The sequence below is a fragment of the Aplidium turbinatum genome, chromosome 2 (assembly GCF_918807975.1).
Source record: "Aplidium turbinatum chromosome 2, kaAplTurb1.1, whole genome shotgun sequence".
NCBI classification, from domain to species: domain Eukaryota; kingdom Metazoa; phylum Chordata; class Ascidiacea; order Aplousobranchia; family Polyclinidae; genus Aplidium; species Aplidium turbinatum.
The window spans coordinates 18189875-18210034 of NC_137473.1; the positions used below are offsets into that span (position 1 = coordinate 18189875).

The 20160-nt window shown below is 35.6% G+C and overlaps 1 protein-coding gene across 1 annotated transcript; it reads right to left on the reverse strand.

The window, feature by feature from the left end:
- Positions 1-7222: 7222 nt before the first annotated feature.
- LOC145764693 (uncharacterized) lies at positions 7223-20160 on the reverse strand. The gene is made up of 3 exons (XM_082576343.1): positions 19161-20160; positions 16053-16160; positions 7223-10599 (listed from the first exon to the last, which is right to left on the reverse strand). The coding sequence occupies exons 1-3, from the start codon at positions 20091-20093 to the stop codon at positions 10402-10404; spliced, it is 1239 nt and encodes a 412-aa protein (XP_082432469.1). The 5' UTR covers positions 20094-20160; the 3' UTR covers positions 7223-10401.

Here is a 20160-nt window from a genome sequence, read left to right on the forward strand (position 1 = left end):
TACTTGCAAATCAGCTTGACTGAGTCAAAGTGACCTCCGACAACAGCATAAGTTAATAAACTTCTCCATTTACTAGGCCACTTTTTCAATGGATTATCACCTCTTTTTATGGCCGCTTTTATAAACAGTTTAACACATTTCTCATGTTCATTAGATATAGAAAGATAAATTGGATGACATCCATTAGTGTCCATAGAATTATAATTTTCTTCAACTTTTAAAAGTCTTTTCAGTAAATTTGAATTTCCACTTTTAGCAGCAGTAAGGAGCTGGGTCGTGTGATCCATGGCTTTGAAAGCTTCTTTATATCATCTTTAGTTCCATAATGTATTTATTTTTAATTGAAACTTAGTTTTATGCTTGTTCACCAAAACACAGATGAAATCAGTTTGAGATTTTCGATTGAGGTTTAATCCATCTGCTAAAGAAAAAGGAAGTGGCTACACTAACGCCTCACGGCGCCGTAAATACAGCCGTTCCATGCATTTTTTTAATATTTACGTCGCTTTTACTGCGCATGCGCGCTTGCTGCGTATGTTTTTCTTTTTTCGCTTTCACTTTCTAAGCAAAACACATGAAAAACGAGCATATATATCTTCTAAATTCAACTGTTTTTGCCAAGTGAATCCGTGCCGCGTGCGCTCTTTGTCTGGCTCGCAGTCCGAGGGTGTGAGTTTGATACCACCAGTGGTGATTTTTTTTTAAACTAAATTCTAACCCGATGTGACTCAATCGTTAGACTACGCATTTTTATGGCCGTATTTAATTCTGACCATCACAACAAAAAACAGTATATGACAACCATAGCAGAGGTCTAGAAAAAGGTAGAAGCGACAAAACGCGGAGGTTATAGCGTGCATGATACCAAAGCAGGACAATCAGTTTGAAATATGGCACGGTCGTATCGTAACCGTGGCGTCGTCATAATCTTTTTAAATTTAAAACAAAGAGAAAAAAAGGCTAGTGAATTTTTTTTCTTTAACAATTAAAATGAGTAAAAAAAATTCTAAATTTATAAAAATTTTAGGTGTTACGACCGTGCCATATTTTAAACTGATTGTCCTGCTTTGCTATCATACACGCTATAACGTCCGCGTTTTGTCACTTCTACCTTTTTCTATACCTCTGTTATGTTTGTCATCTACTGTTTTTTCGTTGTGATGGCGACATTCCTGGGCGAAGTCGGCAAGGAATGATCGGACACGAGGTCGACTTTGCTGCTGTATTGTCCACTGACTGAAATTCAACCGAGTAGTGCTTGCTCACAAGTAGCCTATATTTGTTTATGATTTTAATCTTCGACTAATTCTCGATCCAGTAACACAAAAAGTAAGAAAAATAAACACCCGAATATGGTTAACGTTCCACCACAAAAACTGGATGTAAAGTATTGTCGCTTCTACATTATTAACAGTCTTGAGTCAGAAATCACAGCTGCTGCAGCAAAATCAGTAGCATACAGACTCTGAACACAATCCTAACTGATTCAAACGTAATAGCCTACTAGCGGCCAGGGTTGCCAGATAGCCAAAATAAAAAAAGCCAAACTTGCCTAAAAAAAAGCCAAATCTGCTACAAACTCTAACAAACCTATGTTTTTTCCTTAAAAGACACAAAGCTACCTATACACTAGCTTATAAGAAACAAAATCAGTTGCGACAAGACACTAAAAGACAAAAATAACAGTTTAACAATATTCTAAAGCGACTGGGTCTGTAGCGAATAGACAAACCTAGCAGTCATCTAGTCAAAAAATTTAAATGAGATCATCGTCTTCTTGCAGCAGCCACAAAAGACCTTCTTTGTTTACTGAACCTTCGTCAACTTTGTCAGTTTAATACATGTTCTTTGATGTAAACAAAGATAGCATCCTTGGTGTTACTTTAAAGTGTTTACAGCATTGCTTTGAGGAATGCAAATGCGGTTTTATTCTCAGCAATGAGTCCAACATTTGCAACCTCATTCTATTTCTCTCCTTTGTTTGGTCAAGTCAAAGTGACGGTAGAAATAATCCCTTCTACAACTACATTGGAGATTGGCATGGTTAACCTTTTTCTAGACCTCTGCTATGTTTGGCATAAGCCTATTGTTTTTTTTGTGGTTGTGGTGGTCAGAAATAAAACAAACTGAACTGAACTGTTAAACAACAAAAAGCATAGCCTATGTGGCCAAGTTTGCAAATCCATGTGTACCTGCAGAATTTGTGTATGTTTTGACAACAATCTAAAAATCTGCTGTATCTTTTGGGATTTTCCCAGCAAATAGGCTACTTCAGTTTCAGATGACCAACCAGTCAATAAAGCCTATCTTCCTGTATTGTTGCTCTATTTCCTGAACATTATCACCTTGGAAAAATCTCATTGGCAACTGATCAAAAAGGACTCGAGCAGTTTGGTCACGAGTTTGGGAAAGGACTTTAGATAAGTGCAAAGCACTTAAGCCTTGAAAAATCATCGTCATCTCATCCCATCACAGCATGTTAGGCTAGTTCAGTTCAGTTCTAGTATTTATTGAATTGGCACTTCAAGGTATGCAAGGCAATTTTTCTTTTTTTGTGATAGTTTGATCTCTTCTTAACATAATACTCATAAAATTTTTGAATGAAACAAAAAAAGCCTAAAAAACCAAATTACATTTGGATTTTTTTTTAAACCAAAAAATCCAAAGTGGTTCAAAAAAAGCCTAAATTTTCAAATTTGGCTTTAAAAAATCCTATTTATCAAGAGGATTTATCAACTTAATTTATTAAAATTTATCAAGAGAATTCTCCAACTCCAACAAAATGAAAAAATTCTAATAACTTTACCTTGATTATTTATATATACTGTTTCAGCTGAAAGCACCAAAAAAGCACATTATAAATAAAGTTCTAAAAAAAAAAACGCTCATGGGCTGTGTCAAACTGACGCCCTTTGTAATCTAAAACCGATGCAGTCGCTATGAGCCACAGACACGGGACATTCACGTTAAAAATTTGTCGAGTTTAGAGTTTATAAAGGGCAGCTTTTTTGTGTTAAAAATTAAAAAGCAACAAACAATGTGTCTTGCTTGAGTTTGTTTGTTTGTTTGTTTATCTTTATCCTGCATTGCGGGAAAGCGGACTTGAGCGCTATGCATCGGTGTACGCCTTCCGACATACACCTGACCCACGCTGCAGCCGACTGCAATGTCTGTTTCCGGTTGTCTACTCTACTTATGACTTAAATTTGGTACTACCCATTACTCGAAATCGATCACTAGGTAGAGACAATTATCGTAAAGTTTCTTGCCCAGAGAAACAACAGCAAGTGCGGGTGGCTGGAGTCGAACATGCAGACTCTCGACTGCGAGCCCAACGCGCTAACCACTCAGCCACGGCTGCCGAGTGTAGGCTACAGGTGCAATTGTGCATATTGCATAGGCTGATAGGCTCTGAAGCTATCTTTAGAATATTATGGTAAGAATAACCACTGCATAAAAAAAATACGAAATGGCTATTCTAACCATATAGCCTAGCCAGGCGCGGATCTAGGAGTGTCTTTTGGCGGAGGGGGCAGAAAACTTGAAAATCAGTTAAAATGAAAGAAAAAGATAGGCTAAAACAGATATGAACAATGATACCACGACATATGCGATAATTATGCTATAAAATAGACATTAAAACAGCCATTTTCATTAATTGTGAATGTTTAAAAAATAAATTTTGCTTGAATAAAAATTGCTAAAGCATGCACGTTAGCCCTGTTAGCTCAGTGGTTACTCGTCCGGCTTAAGATCACGTGGCGCTGGTTCGGCTCTCGAGGTATGCGCTTCAGAAACGCATTTCAGGACTGTTCTCCATTCAGCGGCACCTAACGAATGAAATAATTCCCAGGCAACAACACTTCAACAATCGGAAACTTCACTCTGCCAATCTCGGTAACCGGCCCTTCCTCAAGAGTTTCTACAAGTAGGCGACCTACGAAACTATCAGGAATAACCTATCAAGGCTTTGTCAGTCCGAGGTTACAGATTCTAAAAAAACAACCAACCAAGTAAATTTGAAATCTGGTTTAAAACCATGTAGCCTAGGCCTATGCAGTGTCCATGACCAATCGGATATTTGTATGTGTTCCCGACAATTATTCACCAAATCAAACGTCATATAAAACCGTTATGGTCTACTTAACCTAGCTGGCATCTTACGTCATGGAAATTGCTAGAAAATGTCCAAATATTGCACCATCGTTCGTAAGACCTGATGAAACATTGCATCACCACCTTTGAACACCTGTTTGAATTGCATGACAATGTCTTTCATTATTGCGTCACAGTTACTGTTTACTTGAGTTTGAGATATCGCAAATTATTCTAAGTTAGTCATTCGTAAAATGGTTGCTTGAAAGTTAAAGGCATATTTACCTGTCTGCTTAGTGCTTGCCAGCTGGACGAAAATTCCGTCTTTTATCTAAGTAATTTGGATTGTAGTGACAAGTTTTTAGTGGTGTATCGCGTTGCACCCCATTTTCGACAACTTTGAGGCTATTTTTACAGAAATACACTTTTTGAATAGACGTTTCAAAGGAGTGTTTCTGTTTCGTTCATTACATACAGACGAACGGATCCGGAATCTTATGTTACAATTTTCCCACGAAGAGATTATGGTTTACCGCTGTGACCAGTAGCCTATGTTTGCAGCCATATAGGCTACGGTAGCCTAATTGATTGAAATTATAATGAAGACTAAAAAATATAAAACAGCCACTCAAGGTTTCAGGTTTTTTCAGCTGACGTCATTTGTTTCAGCGTTGGTGTCAGCTCCAACAAAAGTTACTATTAAAATGTATTTGAAGTTGTATGAAAGAAAATACCGGAGTCTAATCGATGGATAATTTCAACAATAATAACCAGAAAAAAATATTCTCCCCCTCCCAGGATAAGTTAAGCCCACCGTGGTACTAATATCAGCTGTTTAGAAGCATATCAAACCATTTGATGCGGAAACATACAATTTCAACAATTCTTCACAAAATTTCGGGGGGAGCCCTGGGCCCTCCCCATAAATCCCCGCCTGACTAGGCCTATTGTGAATACAGCCCATGAGGCTATATGTACTATGCAAACATCTACTCGAGCATGACGTATTCTTTTCCTTCACATTTTTAAACTAAATTCTAGCTCGAAGCTACTCAATCGCTACCGGTACTTCTTTTAGCGGTAGTCTAAATTTTTAATTTAACGTAATATGCTGCTGTTTTTCTTCAACAAGAACATGAAATTGAGGCTTCGCCTTTAACCCTATCTGGTATTGGTTTCAAAGACACGCGAAAAGCACGAGACGTGGCCATTGAGGCCGCCCTGATTAGGCCTAATGGTTTATAACTCAGCCGTTAAATATCGCACATTTGAGAAAATTGGCATGCACAAATTGCACATAGTGAAATGCTTTTATTTTACATTTTAATTATTTATTTTCAAAACAATAGCTTAGTTTGTGTAATGTGCATTCTGAAAACGTGTGTCGCAAAATAGATCTAAAAGCACGCATTTTTCTGGCATTTTGGCCTAGTCATTTTATGTCCGATTTCGTTCGTTCGAAGTTTAATTTTGATGATTTGTGAACATTCAAAAAAATACTTTGAAACAAATTATTTTTTCTAACTTACAATAAATACAGTATTTTTCATATTCATGCTACATCAAGAGGTTTTGAGGTTATTGAATTGCACTAATGGGTTCTCCGCATGTGGTCATGCTTGCTTAGCATCGTAGTATCTCTCAATCTCAGGACAAAGCAAGAGGAATGAAAAAATAAAGTACCGTAGCTGTCGCGATCCCAGCCAGCAAATCAGTTTTTTTACATTGATTCAAAGTTCGCAGATTGATTTTCTGGTTGAAAAAACTTCATTCTTTCCCAGCCAGATAAAATTGGTAATTTTGACATTGATTCAACATCTGCAGACGTCAAATCATTGTTGAAAGTGGTTGATTTGCTGGCTCGGTTAAAAGTATAGGTAACACGATTTCCAGTTAGCTGCTTTGTCAGGCGTTTCACAGAGTGTAGCCTAGCTTTCATTTCAACCTGCCAAAATGTTTTAAAATTAGAAAAAATAACTTCTTTTTAATGCTTTTCAATGTAACTAAAGGTTGAAACGATATGAAAGCCAATTTTTCTGCCTAGGCTGGCTGCTTTTTGGTCAATTTGTTTAACTTGAGTCTAGCAATGTCGTGGCAATGTAAGAAAAGTTAATTTTACTTTTCAATATTCAAAATGAAATGTACCACAATTCTGGATCAACACACATCGAATGATCGGGAAGTTATGAAAAATTCAGTTTACAAGCATTTTCTGACAAACATATGTCATGAATGGCCTAACATACATAGTTTCAACATGTGCTTTGGGCATAAAGGCATATTGCATTTGAAGCAACGATGAGAAACTTTGCCAAGATTTTTTTTTTAAATCCCGTTCTTCTGATGTCGTCTACACAATTAGACACTTGACGCAGTGAAGATGTGCTACTTGACCAATTCACGCCGAGTCGCATGACATCTGCACTGTTTGCTTGAACAGGGGTAGGCAACCTTTTTCGAACTACAAAGCGGTTTGAGGCAGGCATAATATTGCGGACCGGCCATCGGTAAAATACATATGTTTGTTGCATGCACAAATATTACAACTCATTCAGTCATCTTAACAATGAAAGCCCTAGGCTTGTTTCGCAGCAATAGCCTAACTTGTTTCGACCTATAGGGATTATGGAAGTCAGTGACACCCGTAGTGTGTTTGTTATGCCCAGCCTACTTCGTAATTTTGTGTTTTGGCCTATACGTTGCTGTTTTTGAAGGAAACTTTATGAAATTCTTGTTTTTTTTGTTTGAGTATTTTTGCAGCAAGCGCTTACCGATACTAATTATTAAAAATGAAATCTGTATTTTAGCAACCCCCCAGTTGATAAAAATATTGCAATTTTTTTAGCAATTATGCATTGGTTTTGGGCGGCCCGGTGGTTGTCAACCCCTTTGCTAAAGCACCAACCAGAGCCTACAAAGAGATCCTGTATGAAAATGTGTGTTTGTATTAAAATGAGTTTCTTGTATGGTGATCTGAGTTTAAAAATTACGCTACTTACGTTACGATTTTCAGAATTTTGGGTTAACTTTGAAAATGTGTTGCCTAGTTAAATGGTCAAAGCATCAATTTCACGCAAACTTTTAATTCGTAAACTGAATGATTTTATGACATCAAACCGTAGGGTGCAATACATTGTTTCAATACAATACTTCCTGTACTATAAATCTAGATTAAAGATTCAATATTCACTCATTACATACGAGAAGTTTTGTCTTCAAGTCAGAATTGCCAACTTATGTATTTTAGAGAAAACTTTTTGAACTTATATTTTATTTATTTTGGAACAAAAGCAGTGAATTCAACATTTACTGTTATTAAAATTGCATGCAATAGTAATACCATACATCAGATTATAGCTTAAATTTTGTTCGTAAATGCTTAATAAATCGACAAAAACGTAAGTAATAATAGTAGATGATGAAATGCATAAATAGAACAATTAGGTTAAAAACAATGCAGAAAAGGCTACGGCTGCACAAACAGTATTTTTGTCCTTGAATACTTTTAATTAAGTTATAAAAAGCTACAAATGATTTCTTTGGTTTCCTTGTGCATGCAGGCTTGCAAATTCGACTGTACAAAAACCGAAAACATTCTCACTAAAGTAAAACACACGAGAAACATTTCCAAGGCTTAAAATAGCTGAAATCGAGGGGGTTGAAAGGTTACGCAGCAACACTGGTTGTAAGTTATACGTAGGCTAATGTTCGCAAAATATTGTGAACTTGTAAACATCAGACGTAAGACGTAGGCTATAGATTTCAGTGGACTTTGTTGAAGTTCATTCAAAGAAAATTTATTGCGTACCTCTGCTTCATGATGATGAAGCAAAGTTTTCGCTTTCACATCGCTTCAACACCTCCAACTCTTACAACGATGTGAAACTGAAACTTTTTCCGCTTAGGCTACGGTTTTCAATTTTAGTCTAAAATTTGCAATTTTAATAAAGCGGGTTATGTTCAGTGACATAAAATCAAAGTCAATTAAACCAATGCAAAGATGACCAATTTTGCTAGCTGGAAATGTAAAAAACAGTACAAGCCTATTTGGATTTTCATTTATACACATAGCAGAAAATAAAATTACAAACTTTGTGTACAATGCAAGGTTTTTACTTTAACATTAATAACACTAGGCTACTTGAAAACTTTTATTCAAAAATCTAGAATTGGTTTAAACCTTACCCTCCAAAGACTTCCATGCAAGCAGAATGACGACGCTTTGTGAAAAAAGTAAATACAGAAACAGTAAAAGAAAAAACGACTTTCAAAAGAATTCTTTTAGTATTGAAATTAGTCAAACCAGCAACACATATTATGTAAATATCATATTTCAAAAAAAATGTTGCAATTTTATTTTATTTTGCAAAGTATTTATTATTTAGAGAATTGACAGCATCCACTTCAACAATAACAACTTGCATAAAGGCGTGAAAACAAAGTAGGCTATGTAACATTACTGCGTGCATACTAACAAGTTTGGTGGCCAACGTTGGTTTGAACAATTAACTTCATTCGACTCAAGTTGCGGAAAGCCAAACAAAAGTTTTCAAGCAGCAACGACGTTAAAACTGGAAAAAATGCTTGTACGTCACTTCGAGTGAGTCAGTTTTTTAGTTATTTTTGTTGAGCAAAGTTATTTTAGAAACTTTAAAATTAATTTTTAGAATTTGTTTTTTCACATTGAACAGTAAATACTGTAATTACATGAAACTGACATCACAAAGATTTGCATAATCATCTTATGTGCAAATTGTGTTTGTACGTGTTACTTTCTGCACATTAACACAGCGAACATTTATAACAGTTAAATTATTTTTATTTGCTTGAAGGTAACAAAAATATTGATGCATGATATAAAATTTTGTTTGTTGCTCATAAAGGCAGAGTATGATAAGTAATAAGTTACTTGTCCATTCAAATTACAATGTTGAAAAATTGTTAGTCATAGTTATGATTTTTTAAATTATTTACTATAATGTTAACAAGTGTTAATTTTTAAGGTGAAGATATCAATTAATAACTTAACAAAGGTGAACCATTTAGAAGGAAAATTGGTCAACATAATTTATAAGTTTATAAATATAAAAAGTGTTGCGCGGACCCTTTGAAGGTTGGGGGGGGGCTGTCAATTCAACTTTTTTGTATCAACAGTTGTATCTCTAAAACCACTGAGGCTGCGACTACGAGATTTCTTGACTTTTCCTAACTTTTATTCACCTCTATTGAGCTGAAATTTTGAGCGAATAAAGGTTATAAATTGAGAGATATAAGGCATTTCTCAGCACATCCTCTGAAATATTTCATATTCTATTGTTCAAAATTTTCCCACCAGCTGGATGAAAGCAATTAATTTGGCCCATGTCTCGTTAATCAAATGATTTAAATTGAGATTTTGTAAAAAAAAATTATTCACAACATTGCAATGCATGTTTTTCATTACTCTATCAAAAAATACCAAATAATTCAAACGTCATAAGTCACATCAACATTTCAACGTATATAAGCAGTTCTAAAATTTACATAGTTTTAATTTTCGGATATGCTCTGCGTGAATAGTTTTACAAAGTGAATCCCAAATTTTGAAACCGTGCCTTAAAAAATAACAGAGATATCACTCCAAAAGCATAAGAAGAATTGACAGCCCCCCCCCCAAACTGAGCAAGACTCCAGGAGTCCAACCGCCTAAGGGTTAAAACTTGCGCACGCACCCCAAGGGATCCATAGATCTCAGTTTGAGAACCTTCAATACACAGCAGGCTATTAATTCATCGTGAAAAATCTGATTACTTTTTGTACAGACATAAAGTAATAAATTAGATGTATTTGACAGTGATCCAGTAAAAATAATCAAACACGCGTATTTCTCAAAAGATAGCAGTTATGAATAACTTTCTGAAATGTTAGTTCAAAATGCTTATAGCTTTCTTTAACATCATCAAAAAATGATAGAAAATATTCCCTGAATAGTTGCAATCACAAAATAACACAGTTACTTGGCAACGACATGGATAATGCACAGAAAGTCGTTCTTAAAGCATATCTCAAACCAATCGGAACATTAATTTTTACAAAATAATAAAAATACACAGTAACAATATCAATCAAAAACAATGTAGCCTATGTTGTAGACAGTTGGAGCAATAAACTATAGGCAACTTCAGCGAACAGAACAGCCGGTACAGCTAGCTATGCATGAAGTGTTTTCGTTAATGCCTCTGGTGCCTACAAAGACACCTGTTGACGTCCGCATTTTGATTTATCATGAGCAGAAAAAGATATTGCATCGGCTTTCGAATCTACGGCTTAGAGTGACTGTGGTGATGCTGTTTTGATGGATGACTCGGCATCCACGGAGGCGGATTTTGCAGCATTTTCATCAACGTTGTTTGAGCATCCTGGCTCATGGCTGTCAAGCATCGTACCGAGTCTTTTCTTTTGAGCTTGCAGTCGCTTTACATTGTCTCTTAGAACCTCTTGTTCTCGTTCTAGCTGTTCCGCTTCCTAAAATACAAAATAGGTTAATGCAGCATGAGATTTGATTGACAAGAACTTGCAGTCTTTGCTACAGTGGTTGTGTAAACAAAACATTTGTTGTGATTCTGACGGTAGTGACATTTGCTGGTAACATTAAACTAGATATCTTCAAAAATACGGTATGCGGAATGCAATGATGAGAGTAGAGTGAATTATACTGTATAACAGTGTAAGCAAACATTTTTAAAAACCATCACCAAAATGTTAGGTTACTTTTAATTAAGTCAAGGGTAAGCTAAGTTGCCAGCTAAAACTAGCCCGAAGTTTTGAACCAGCACAAAATTAATCCAGAGTGAATTATTTTTAACTTTAAAATTACAAACTTAGCCTACTTTTATTTACGTCTCAAGCGCTTTTCCAGCGATGTATTCATAGGCCTATTTTCGTTTCTATTGTAGAGTAAACCAGAGTAGGTCAACCTAATATAATGCAACGTTATGGAATTAACAACGTCTTCAGATAAGATTTTTCTGCATCCTCCACTGACAATGTACTAACAAATCTCACATGGTGAACAGTATTGCTTACCGCTGGCTACATATTCGCAAACAACAGAACAGGTAGCATTTGAAAGCTTGGTTCTACGTTACAAATATGACGTTGCTGGTAATGATATTCTTGTTCAAGTGCTTCGGCAAAGAATTCTTCACCAATTGGACGTCTTAAAATGTTGCATCGATGTGAAATTGTTTACTTATGCTTCAGGTAACCTAAACCAACACTTACGGTAGTTTATCTCATCTCAATTTTAGCGTGGGTGTGAAATTGAGCTCTTGAATGTATTGAATGGGGACTTTCTGTAACAAGTTATGAAGACTCCGAAACAACACCATCTACATACGTCTCACAGTATGACAGGTTTGGCCGCAGTTTGTGGTTATCATAAAACAATAATTCAATAATTCACAAGCAAAGTGACGTCACTATTTTGGAATTTCTACTTCTATGGAATGGTAATGGTGATGCAATGATGATATTTCTACGATGATTGTAATGCTAAATTTGATTGTAGACTGTCATATCAAGCAAACTTCATTCTGTAGCCTACAGTTTTTGCGTTCCACTTGTGATTTCTGGCATCTTGTAAACAATTACGAAAAATAACAATAATTATCAGAAACATTAATACCGGTAGCCTACCTCAATACTATTCTGGTACCTCAGTAAAAATATATGCGGTATGCAGTATACCTGGATAGTTGTAGATGAAAAGCTGAGCTTCCTTGTTTGTATGGTCAAAGTCAATAAGACAATTGTTTAGTATTTAAAAATTGGTTTGAACAGAATAAATTGAACACAAAATAGTGATTCTATTTTGGCTTGTTGGTATGATCTCTATCACAGTTAATATGGCTTTTGACGAAATGTAGGTACTTTCAGCGTGAATATTGAGTTCAGAACCTTGGCGTTCAGTATCTCACAGTATTACAGTATTCTTGATTGATTAAACTTTACTATTTGTGATCGGATGTTGGCTAGACTTGTTTTAGTCTGCTGCAAAGGCACTGATTTTCTCAGCGACGAGTATTATGTCTCCGTCATATATGCGCCACAATCATGTGAGAGGTCTGCTGTTGGCACACTTTCAGAAGAGGCATCTGTTTGACATAAGTCTTTTACTTTTACTTTTTATGTCTTTCCATCACTTTGATAAGTAGTTAAACTTACACAGAAAAGCGAAGCTTAATATTGTAGAGAAACTTTCTTTATTATTGAGCCTACCTATTACGTGTCGTACAGTTACAAATAAACTCTTCATTTGGTTGTTCTTCAAAAAGGATCAGGTTTCTCCAAAAAGGGATATAATGACGTCATTTTTACGCTTGGTAACCACAACAGCAGAGGATTAAATTAGAAAACAAAGTCAGGATGCAAACAAAAGAGCGGTGATATTTTTGTATTTCACTTTTTTGTGTATGTATGAAACACTCGATTTCCTCCACCAGGTCAGAATACCTGGTTTGCTGCTGAAACGTGTTTTGCCTCAACCAAAACGACATCCTCCTTCGTGACATTAATGAGAGGTAAACCATCTTTTGATAACTTCTTGCAATTATCAAGCTTCTCTTACGCGATAGGTTGCTGATGCTTCTGATGGTTGTGGCAGTGAAACAGTTTTTTTAACCTCCTATATCTCAAAGCTGTCTCGACACTCTTTTGTAGCAGTAGCATGCTTGTTTGATTTTTAGCAAACGCTAAATGCGACAAGTTTTAAAGTTTTTTGAACTCATTGCCAAAGCGATTCGTTGAGACTGTGCTCACAATAAGCATACTCGTTTTGACTTAATATTTGTTCTGGTAATTTGATGTGTTTAAGCTTGATCCTTTATTTATTTGTGTAAATGTAAATGCTCTGATAAGGTTTAAGCTTTTCCTGGATAATAACAACGACAAAAAATATAATAACAAAAAAAACTTGCATGACTTCGGAGCTGGCTGTATTTTTTTTGCAGAGGTTTAGCATAAGTGTAAAACGGATGGGTTTTGCTGGTAGGGTGTTTAGCTTTCTCCATAAACCAAAATATCACATGGAAGAGAAACATAAAAACTAAGTTAATGATACCAAAGTAGTCTTAAAGCAATTTTACAAACAACTCTTTCTCATGTTTTGTGTTAGGCAAGTTTTTGTTCTATGCAAATCACTCCTGAGAAATGGTGCAACTTGAATTGAAGTTATGAGGACAAATTTTTTGGCATCTATTCAGTAAAGTTAAATATTCATTGCATGGTAGGCTACGTTGCAAACCTTTATGTGGTAATGAGACGAATTGGCAACGAATTCGATTGCTATAAAGGCCAGAAATTGTATACAAAAATTGTCAACTTTTCTTCAGAAGACACTTCTAATTGGAAAAAAATGAAGTTTTGGAAATCACTCTGAAAGAAATCATTTTCTATCTTTCACTCGCAAAATTCGAAATAAATTTTGAAACAACCCAAGGCACCATTAATTGTATTATTGTGGCGTTAACCTGCTAATCCACAAAGGACGTCCATAAACACAAAAATATTGATGGACTTGTTGGGTTTTAAGAGCTTGTAGCTAACCAGCCAAATAAGCTTAAAACAGAAAGTTCACCTATTTAGAATGTCGTGTTATTCTGAAAAGATCATGAAGATGGTAAACAAAACTTAACCACTTTTGTTCATTTAACTCAATATAGTGTCGAAGTTTCAATTAATTTTAAATCAAAAGGTGCTATTCGATACTATATTGTGATGAAGTTTAGTAGGTTGCTGCCATGGGAGACAAGGGTTGTAGCCTATGTTATTAAGGAATTCCAATGCACTTATCCCCCTGATTATACCGTACGTAGCAAGCAACAAAACGAATTAGACACTTCCGTTTTAAAATGTCTACTTACTGATATTTGAAATAATTTGTAACCAGTGATACGTAAGGTCCAGCGCTTTGTGAACAACTCCTCTTAAATCGTCTGTTCTTTTTTGTAACACAGTTGTTTTTAAGTATTGGTGGGTATTCAGGTTGGATTTCTTCTTTTAGATATCACTATTATCACCAGTGACGTTGTTTTAACATCACACAACATTAAGTGGCGCATTGTCGACTTTAAAAAAAAACGAGCCATTGAGATATGAGCAAACATTATAAAATTTATAAATTACAACGTTTCAAATTTGGCATGGAATGATTTTCTTTTGTTCTTCGCCAATTTCCGGTTAACTACGACCTAACAAGAAACTGCAGTTTTGCCAGAAAAACGTTATTTTCTTTGGTTCAACATAATCTAGTTATAGGACAATGGGTTTTAAACAAGGAAAAATTATAAATATCTCAACGTTGTATTAATTATGGCATAAATCTTTGATAATAATAATCAAAAGCACCTATTATTTCCTTAATTTTATAGAGTGGAAAAGATTTTCCACTTAGCAAGAATTGATTTTAAGTACGGCGACGTACTTGAGGGGGTTTTCAAGCAGATTACTTTGTTAAAAGTTATTCGCCACAATTAATTCTTTGTTGCATTCTTTGTATCAAATTTTTTCTGAAGTTTTTAATTGCAAATTAAAATCTCTAAAGTGGTTTAACACTTAAAAAAAAGTTCATAACCTTCTCCTATCACAGTGTTTCCAAGTTATTTTTCAAAAAAATCATCTCCTTAAAGACAGAAAGCGTGTAATTACGAAAAGCTGCTTTTACAACGCGAATGCTTTTATGTCTTTTCGCACTATTCACATTTTGCTTCTTTCTAGAAACGAATGGGATAAATAAGTTCGAAATATAACACAAAGTTAAAAGTTCACAATGAAGACTTCTTCAGTAAATTGTAAATTTGAGACACATGCATTGTTTGCTTGGAAAAAACGTATAAAATATTTGTCACATTTAATAAACACATAATTCAATGAAAATCAACTGGGTTAAAATATCGACAAATTTATGCGAAGAAATAGATTGAACGCTTTCGGCCTAGCACTGTGCTCTTTTGTCAGGAAAACAAAAATCAATTTAGCTACGTATGAAGAAAAACATTCCAAAGAGAAACCATTTAGTGCTTAATCCTGCCTCTGGATATGATTTCAACGAAGCTTAAAGTTTATCCATTTTTTGCATCAAATAAATTTTATGTGTGATAAATAATAATGCTGATAATTGATTGCCCTGATAATTGAATGCCCTTGTTCAACAGAGTAACAATTAACAAAGTTTCAAAAATAAATGTAGCCCATGGTTTTACTGCTTGAGCTTAGGATTCGATTCGGTTGGTATGGTTTTGCAAATCTTTTTTTTTACGATGACTCATTTGTACTCGCAAACGAAGACACTCAAAAGAAAGTTTCTATTAAAAACTATGCATTGTCGAGGAAAATTGTGTGGCTCTGGATATATTGGCTAATTGAGTGTAAAACTTTGAAAGGAAACAAATTACGAAAGATCTATAAAGGCGTTATCTGGCAAGCTTTCTATTCACTTCATTCTGTCGCAAAACTGCTAGCTGAGCAGAATCAACTTTATCAGCTGCAGCAATGGGATCATGATAAGACCAGGTGGTCACCTTCCTGTGTGTGTACTAATGGAATACGAATATTGTTGAAACTAAACTTTCCGCATTTTATGTACTTGCGGCTTCAAGGTTCACGAAAGGTTATTGAAAGGTTGCTGTGATGAACTGAGAGGGTTGCAGTGCTTCCGCCATATTTTTTTTCAAGATTGCACTTGCTGAAAGTCTCAGCAAAACTTGAAGTAGCTTGTAGGCAAAAGTGCTGATAAGTTGCATAGGCTACAATTTGATAATTTTAGACAAATAGGCCATAGAAATGTAACTTTTTTACTTCAGTTGTTTTGATGTAGTATAAAAAACCTAAAGCAAAACGTAACAGCACAAAAATGTCCACGCAAACTCACCAGTTTAAGTATAACAGAAATTATGGTTAGTTTGCAATTCAAAGCTTACCTTCTCTAAACGCTCAAGCAATTCTCTTCGCCGATTCCTACACTTGGCGGCAGCGACACGATTTCGTTCTCTCTTCACTCTCATTCGTTCTCTTTCATCTTCGGAAAGCTGTCAACAACAACACCGAGTTTAGTTTTAAATATTTAGGAAAACTGATTGAAACGAATGTTCTTTCGATTCTAAGTGATTGCACGGAAGAATTCGGAGTAATGAAAATTGTTTCGAAATAAAATACAGTAAAGCTTCAATGTTCATAAGACAAACAACTTTAAAAGAATCGTGAAGAAGTCTCATGGGCGAAACACGGCGTCTATCGCTGTCAATTCTTGCTACAATCGCCTGCCGAGAAACCTAAACTTAAAAGAATTTAACTCAAGGGTATTCCTTGCGTCTAAACGAGCAAAATTTTGTTCTGTTTAATGATTTTTCGAAATAGTTTTGTTTCAAACACTCGTCAACTTGATGTTTGGTATTTCTTTTTAAAAAAAAAACAGGCTCAAAATCACCAGTTTGTTTCGTGCCTTTTGTTTGTGTTTCGAGTTGATCAAGAAACAAAATACGATTTATATTATTGCCCAAATGAAGGGAATATCAAAATATTTTTTTACGAACAGCCCTGTCATCTCGAAGACAACAAACAAGCTGCATTACTTTAAACCATTTCATCTAATTACTCGACAGAGAAAAATTTCTGAATGTTTACGCCATTTTGAAATAAACCCAGAAATCAATAAATGAACCTACAGCTAAATATCTTTTTGATAAAAAATATTTAAAAGATCAGCGATTTAAGATGAGCAAGTGTTCTTGGTTAAATCATTTCACAATGTTCGTATTTTTGATGACAGAAATATAGTTGATGTGGTCAAGTGAAAAATTATGATGCACTATCGATAACAATGAGATAGTTAACACACGAAAATTACACTCCTGTCATGGTGTTTTCACACATTCATCATAAAATGTCGCAAGCTTGTTTTTGATAAGTTTTATTTAGACTCGACTCGAGCGATGTACGTGCCCGTTGACCATAACAAGCCTAGGCAAAGAAAATACAAAATAGGAATTTTTTGATCAATGTCGGTTTGGTTGAATGTGCAAGGAAAAACTCGAACAACAGTTTGAGCGTTGCGAAACAAACACGGAGTCTACTCTTGTAAAATAATGAAATTTTTGCTTAAATTCAACATCTAAAAACATTAAAAAAATGTAAAACTGGTTTGTCTCAGCAGCTGAATCTATCAAGACTGCCATTGTATGACTCATCAAGCGAACGAAGCACACGAGATTCAAAACAAGTCTACGACGGTAAGAAGAAAGTGCCTTTTGTTTGTTACTTTTTCTTTGTGTGAAGCTTCTACCACGATATTGCCAATCTCTAATCGACAAAGTTGTCTAAGCTCTAAAATTGCAAGTCAGCTGGATCTGCGGTCACTTATCAGAGGCTGGTTCAGTGTAAAAATATCTCATTTTGCTATGAACTTGCACACAACGATTTGACACAAGGAAAATTTTCTTGCAACTTGCTGAAGGCTGATACTACACGATTGTACGTATATTTACCGTGCTAACATACCTACAGTATACAAGATGCAGAAACTATTATTCAGTTTTGAAATTAACAACAACATATCGCTGGCGGTCATCTCTTCAACTATCACCTCACAAATTTATCAAAAAAAAATTGGTAACACCGCTGCAAATATAGACATCGTAGCAACGTGGCAGAACGTACACCATTGAAGTATATCGATGTAGGATAGACAAGATCATTTTTTATATTTTTTATTTTAAATTTCTTCATTGTAAAAAGTATAAAACACATTCAAACCAGACATCAAGTTAGAAGTGGTTTTAACACATAAAGCTTCGAAAATCAAAAAAATATACGACTGTGTAGATAATTCTGTGACGTGTAAAGTCTGCCTGCATTCGTGACGTTGTTTTTCATAGAGAAGCACCACAGCTCGTGAGCATGGAAAACTAACTTGCACAACTTTATGAAACAGGAAGTTAGACCAATATCAGAACAGCCGTGGGCACGTTTCGGAAATTCGTTTTTTTTAAAAACAGCTTTCTGCTCCTCGTCTAAATATTACGTTAATTTAGAAAGCTCTTCCTTTAGAAAGAGTATCACTAACCACGTCTAGGTAGGCTTCATATCCACAACACAGCAACGTTTCAGCCTGCGTTGGTTGTCAGTGTAGCGGATCAATAAAACGATGAAGTTTTACACATTTTTAGAACTTTAATCGGAATTTTGCCACACCACCAATGTATTATATGTCTATTTATTGTCACTACCAGCGAGATTTAAGTAAACATTAATAAACAATAAAAAGAAGTTTTTTCGGTAATGATACAACAAGTTGATGACTTGCTTTTGCAATAAAACTAAACAAACATGGATTCCTAACCAGACACAATTTTGATGCTTTATTTTTTCCAGGGGACGATTTGGCCCATCTGGTTCGTTTGACATGTAGCCTACATCTCGGACTATAATCATTTAGGTTAGCATTACGCGGTTTGAAATAAAGTGGATTATTGCAGAATATGTGGTTTTTACCCAAAAAGTGTATGCTTTTTATCCAAACTGCTTTGAAGCATATGCTAATCTAGTTAGACTTATTAGTCCGTGTCTTTTCCGCTACAACTTGAAAAAACAAATAGGCTACATGTACAACAAACCAAAGCAAGCAAAGTCAGTGCTGCTAAAACGTATTAATTACACGAGTCTACAACAGAAGTGCTTTTTCTATCACAATATTTTGCTTTCCTATCAAGTAACTCAAAGTATGGTTGTTAACCCGCTAACAAAGGTCATGTCTAGTAGGCTAAGTTAGTAATTTCATCATGCTCAAAGTTACCGAAAGGTTTGCGCCATTATTCAAAATCAAGACAACTACATGTGACCTGCACAAAACATGATTGTTCAAAAATTCAAATAGAACCAACTCGAAATAAAACCTTAACTGACGGCAGGCTAATGGAAACATCTTTTCAAATAGTAAACGTAGGTAAAATGGTTTAACCTACTGTATATGAGGTTCTTCCGTCTTAAAGTTAACAGGTGTAACATATAGTGAAGATATATTTAGTACTCACTTCATCTAAATCCACTGGGGGTGGCTTCATATAGTAAGGTTCTTTTTCTACCGTCGGTTTGTACATGGTACCCAACATTTTGTCAAAAGCTGCGGAGCTCTTTTCTCCCCATCTCATTTGGATACTTGCTGGGTGACGGAGATCTCTTTCTTGTTTGACAAGCGCGTCATTGTCTTTCAGCAACAAGGGGCTCATTTCATAACTTCCAACCCCTGCATGAGGGGAAATACCAGCTGGATTGCATTCAGAACAAAACGTTGCTTCGTAAGGGTGATGGTGCTGGTGAGGGCGCCCCTGTATGTGTTGCTGATCAGCAATTAAAGGGGGGACAGCTTCAAAACCACCCCATACTGTGTGTTTGAACTCGCCAATACTATAACGTTTGTTGTCTTTATCTGAGGTTGAAACTGGAACAGTAAATGTCTCTCGACTCCTGGCAACTGCTTGATGTTGAGTATGTGAAGGCAAAACAATGTGAGGGAAGGTTTTAGTATAACTACCGTCTCTTAGGTGCAAGTTGTTTGCGTTGCTGCTGACCGTATGCTGACTTAAATCAGTAGCAACAGGGGATGAGATCATTGAACTCACATTCATTGCAGCTATTGGTAATTCACTAACTAGTCTTGGTCCAATAGAATTTCCACCTTGTTCCACATACTTTTTCTCACTGTAAAACCGACTAGTGTTTCTGTTGCTTGATCGCTCGCTCCACTTAGCACAATGCTGTCTGTGACTCACTGCTGGACTATTGCCTCCACGCATGCTCACATCAGTGTGGGCGACATCCGCCGCATAGTGTTCGGGAGTTATGATACCATATGATTTGGCCATACAGAAGCCTGTAGCTGTATCTGATGCTGTGCTACTGGCACCGGGAGACATATAATAAAGTCCTTGATTTTCTGCGTCTTGGTAGTTGTGTGTTATTCCCATATTATTTCAAGTCTGCTACGTCATTCAGCTGTAAATATACTTGCATTCAGCTTATGGAAGTAGTAGA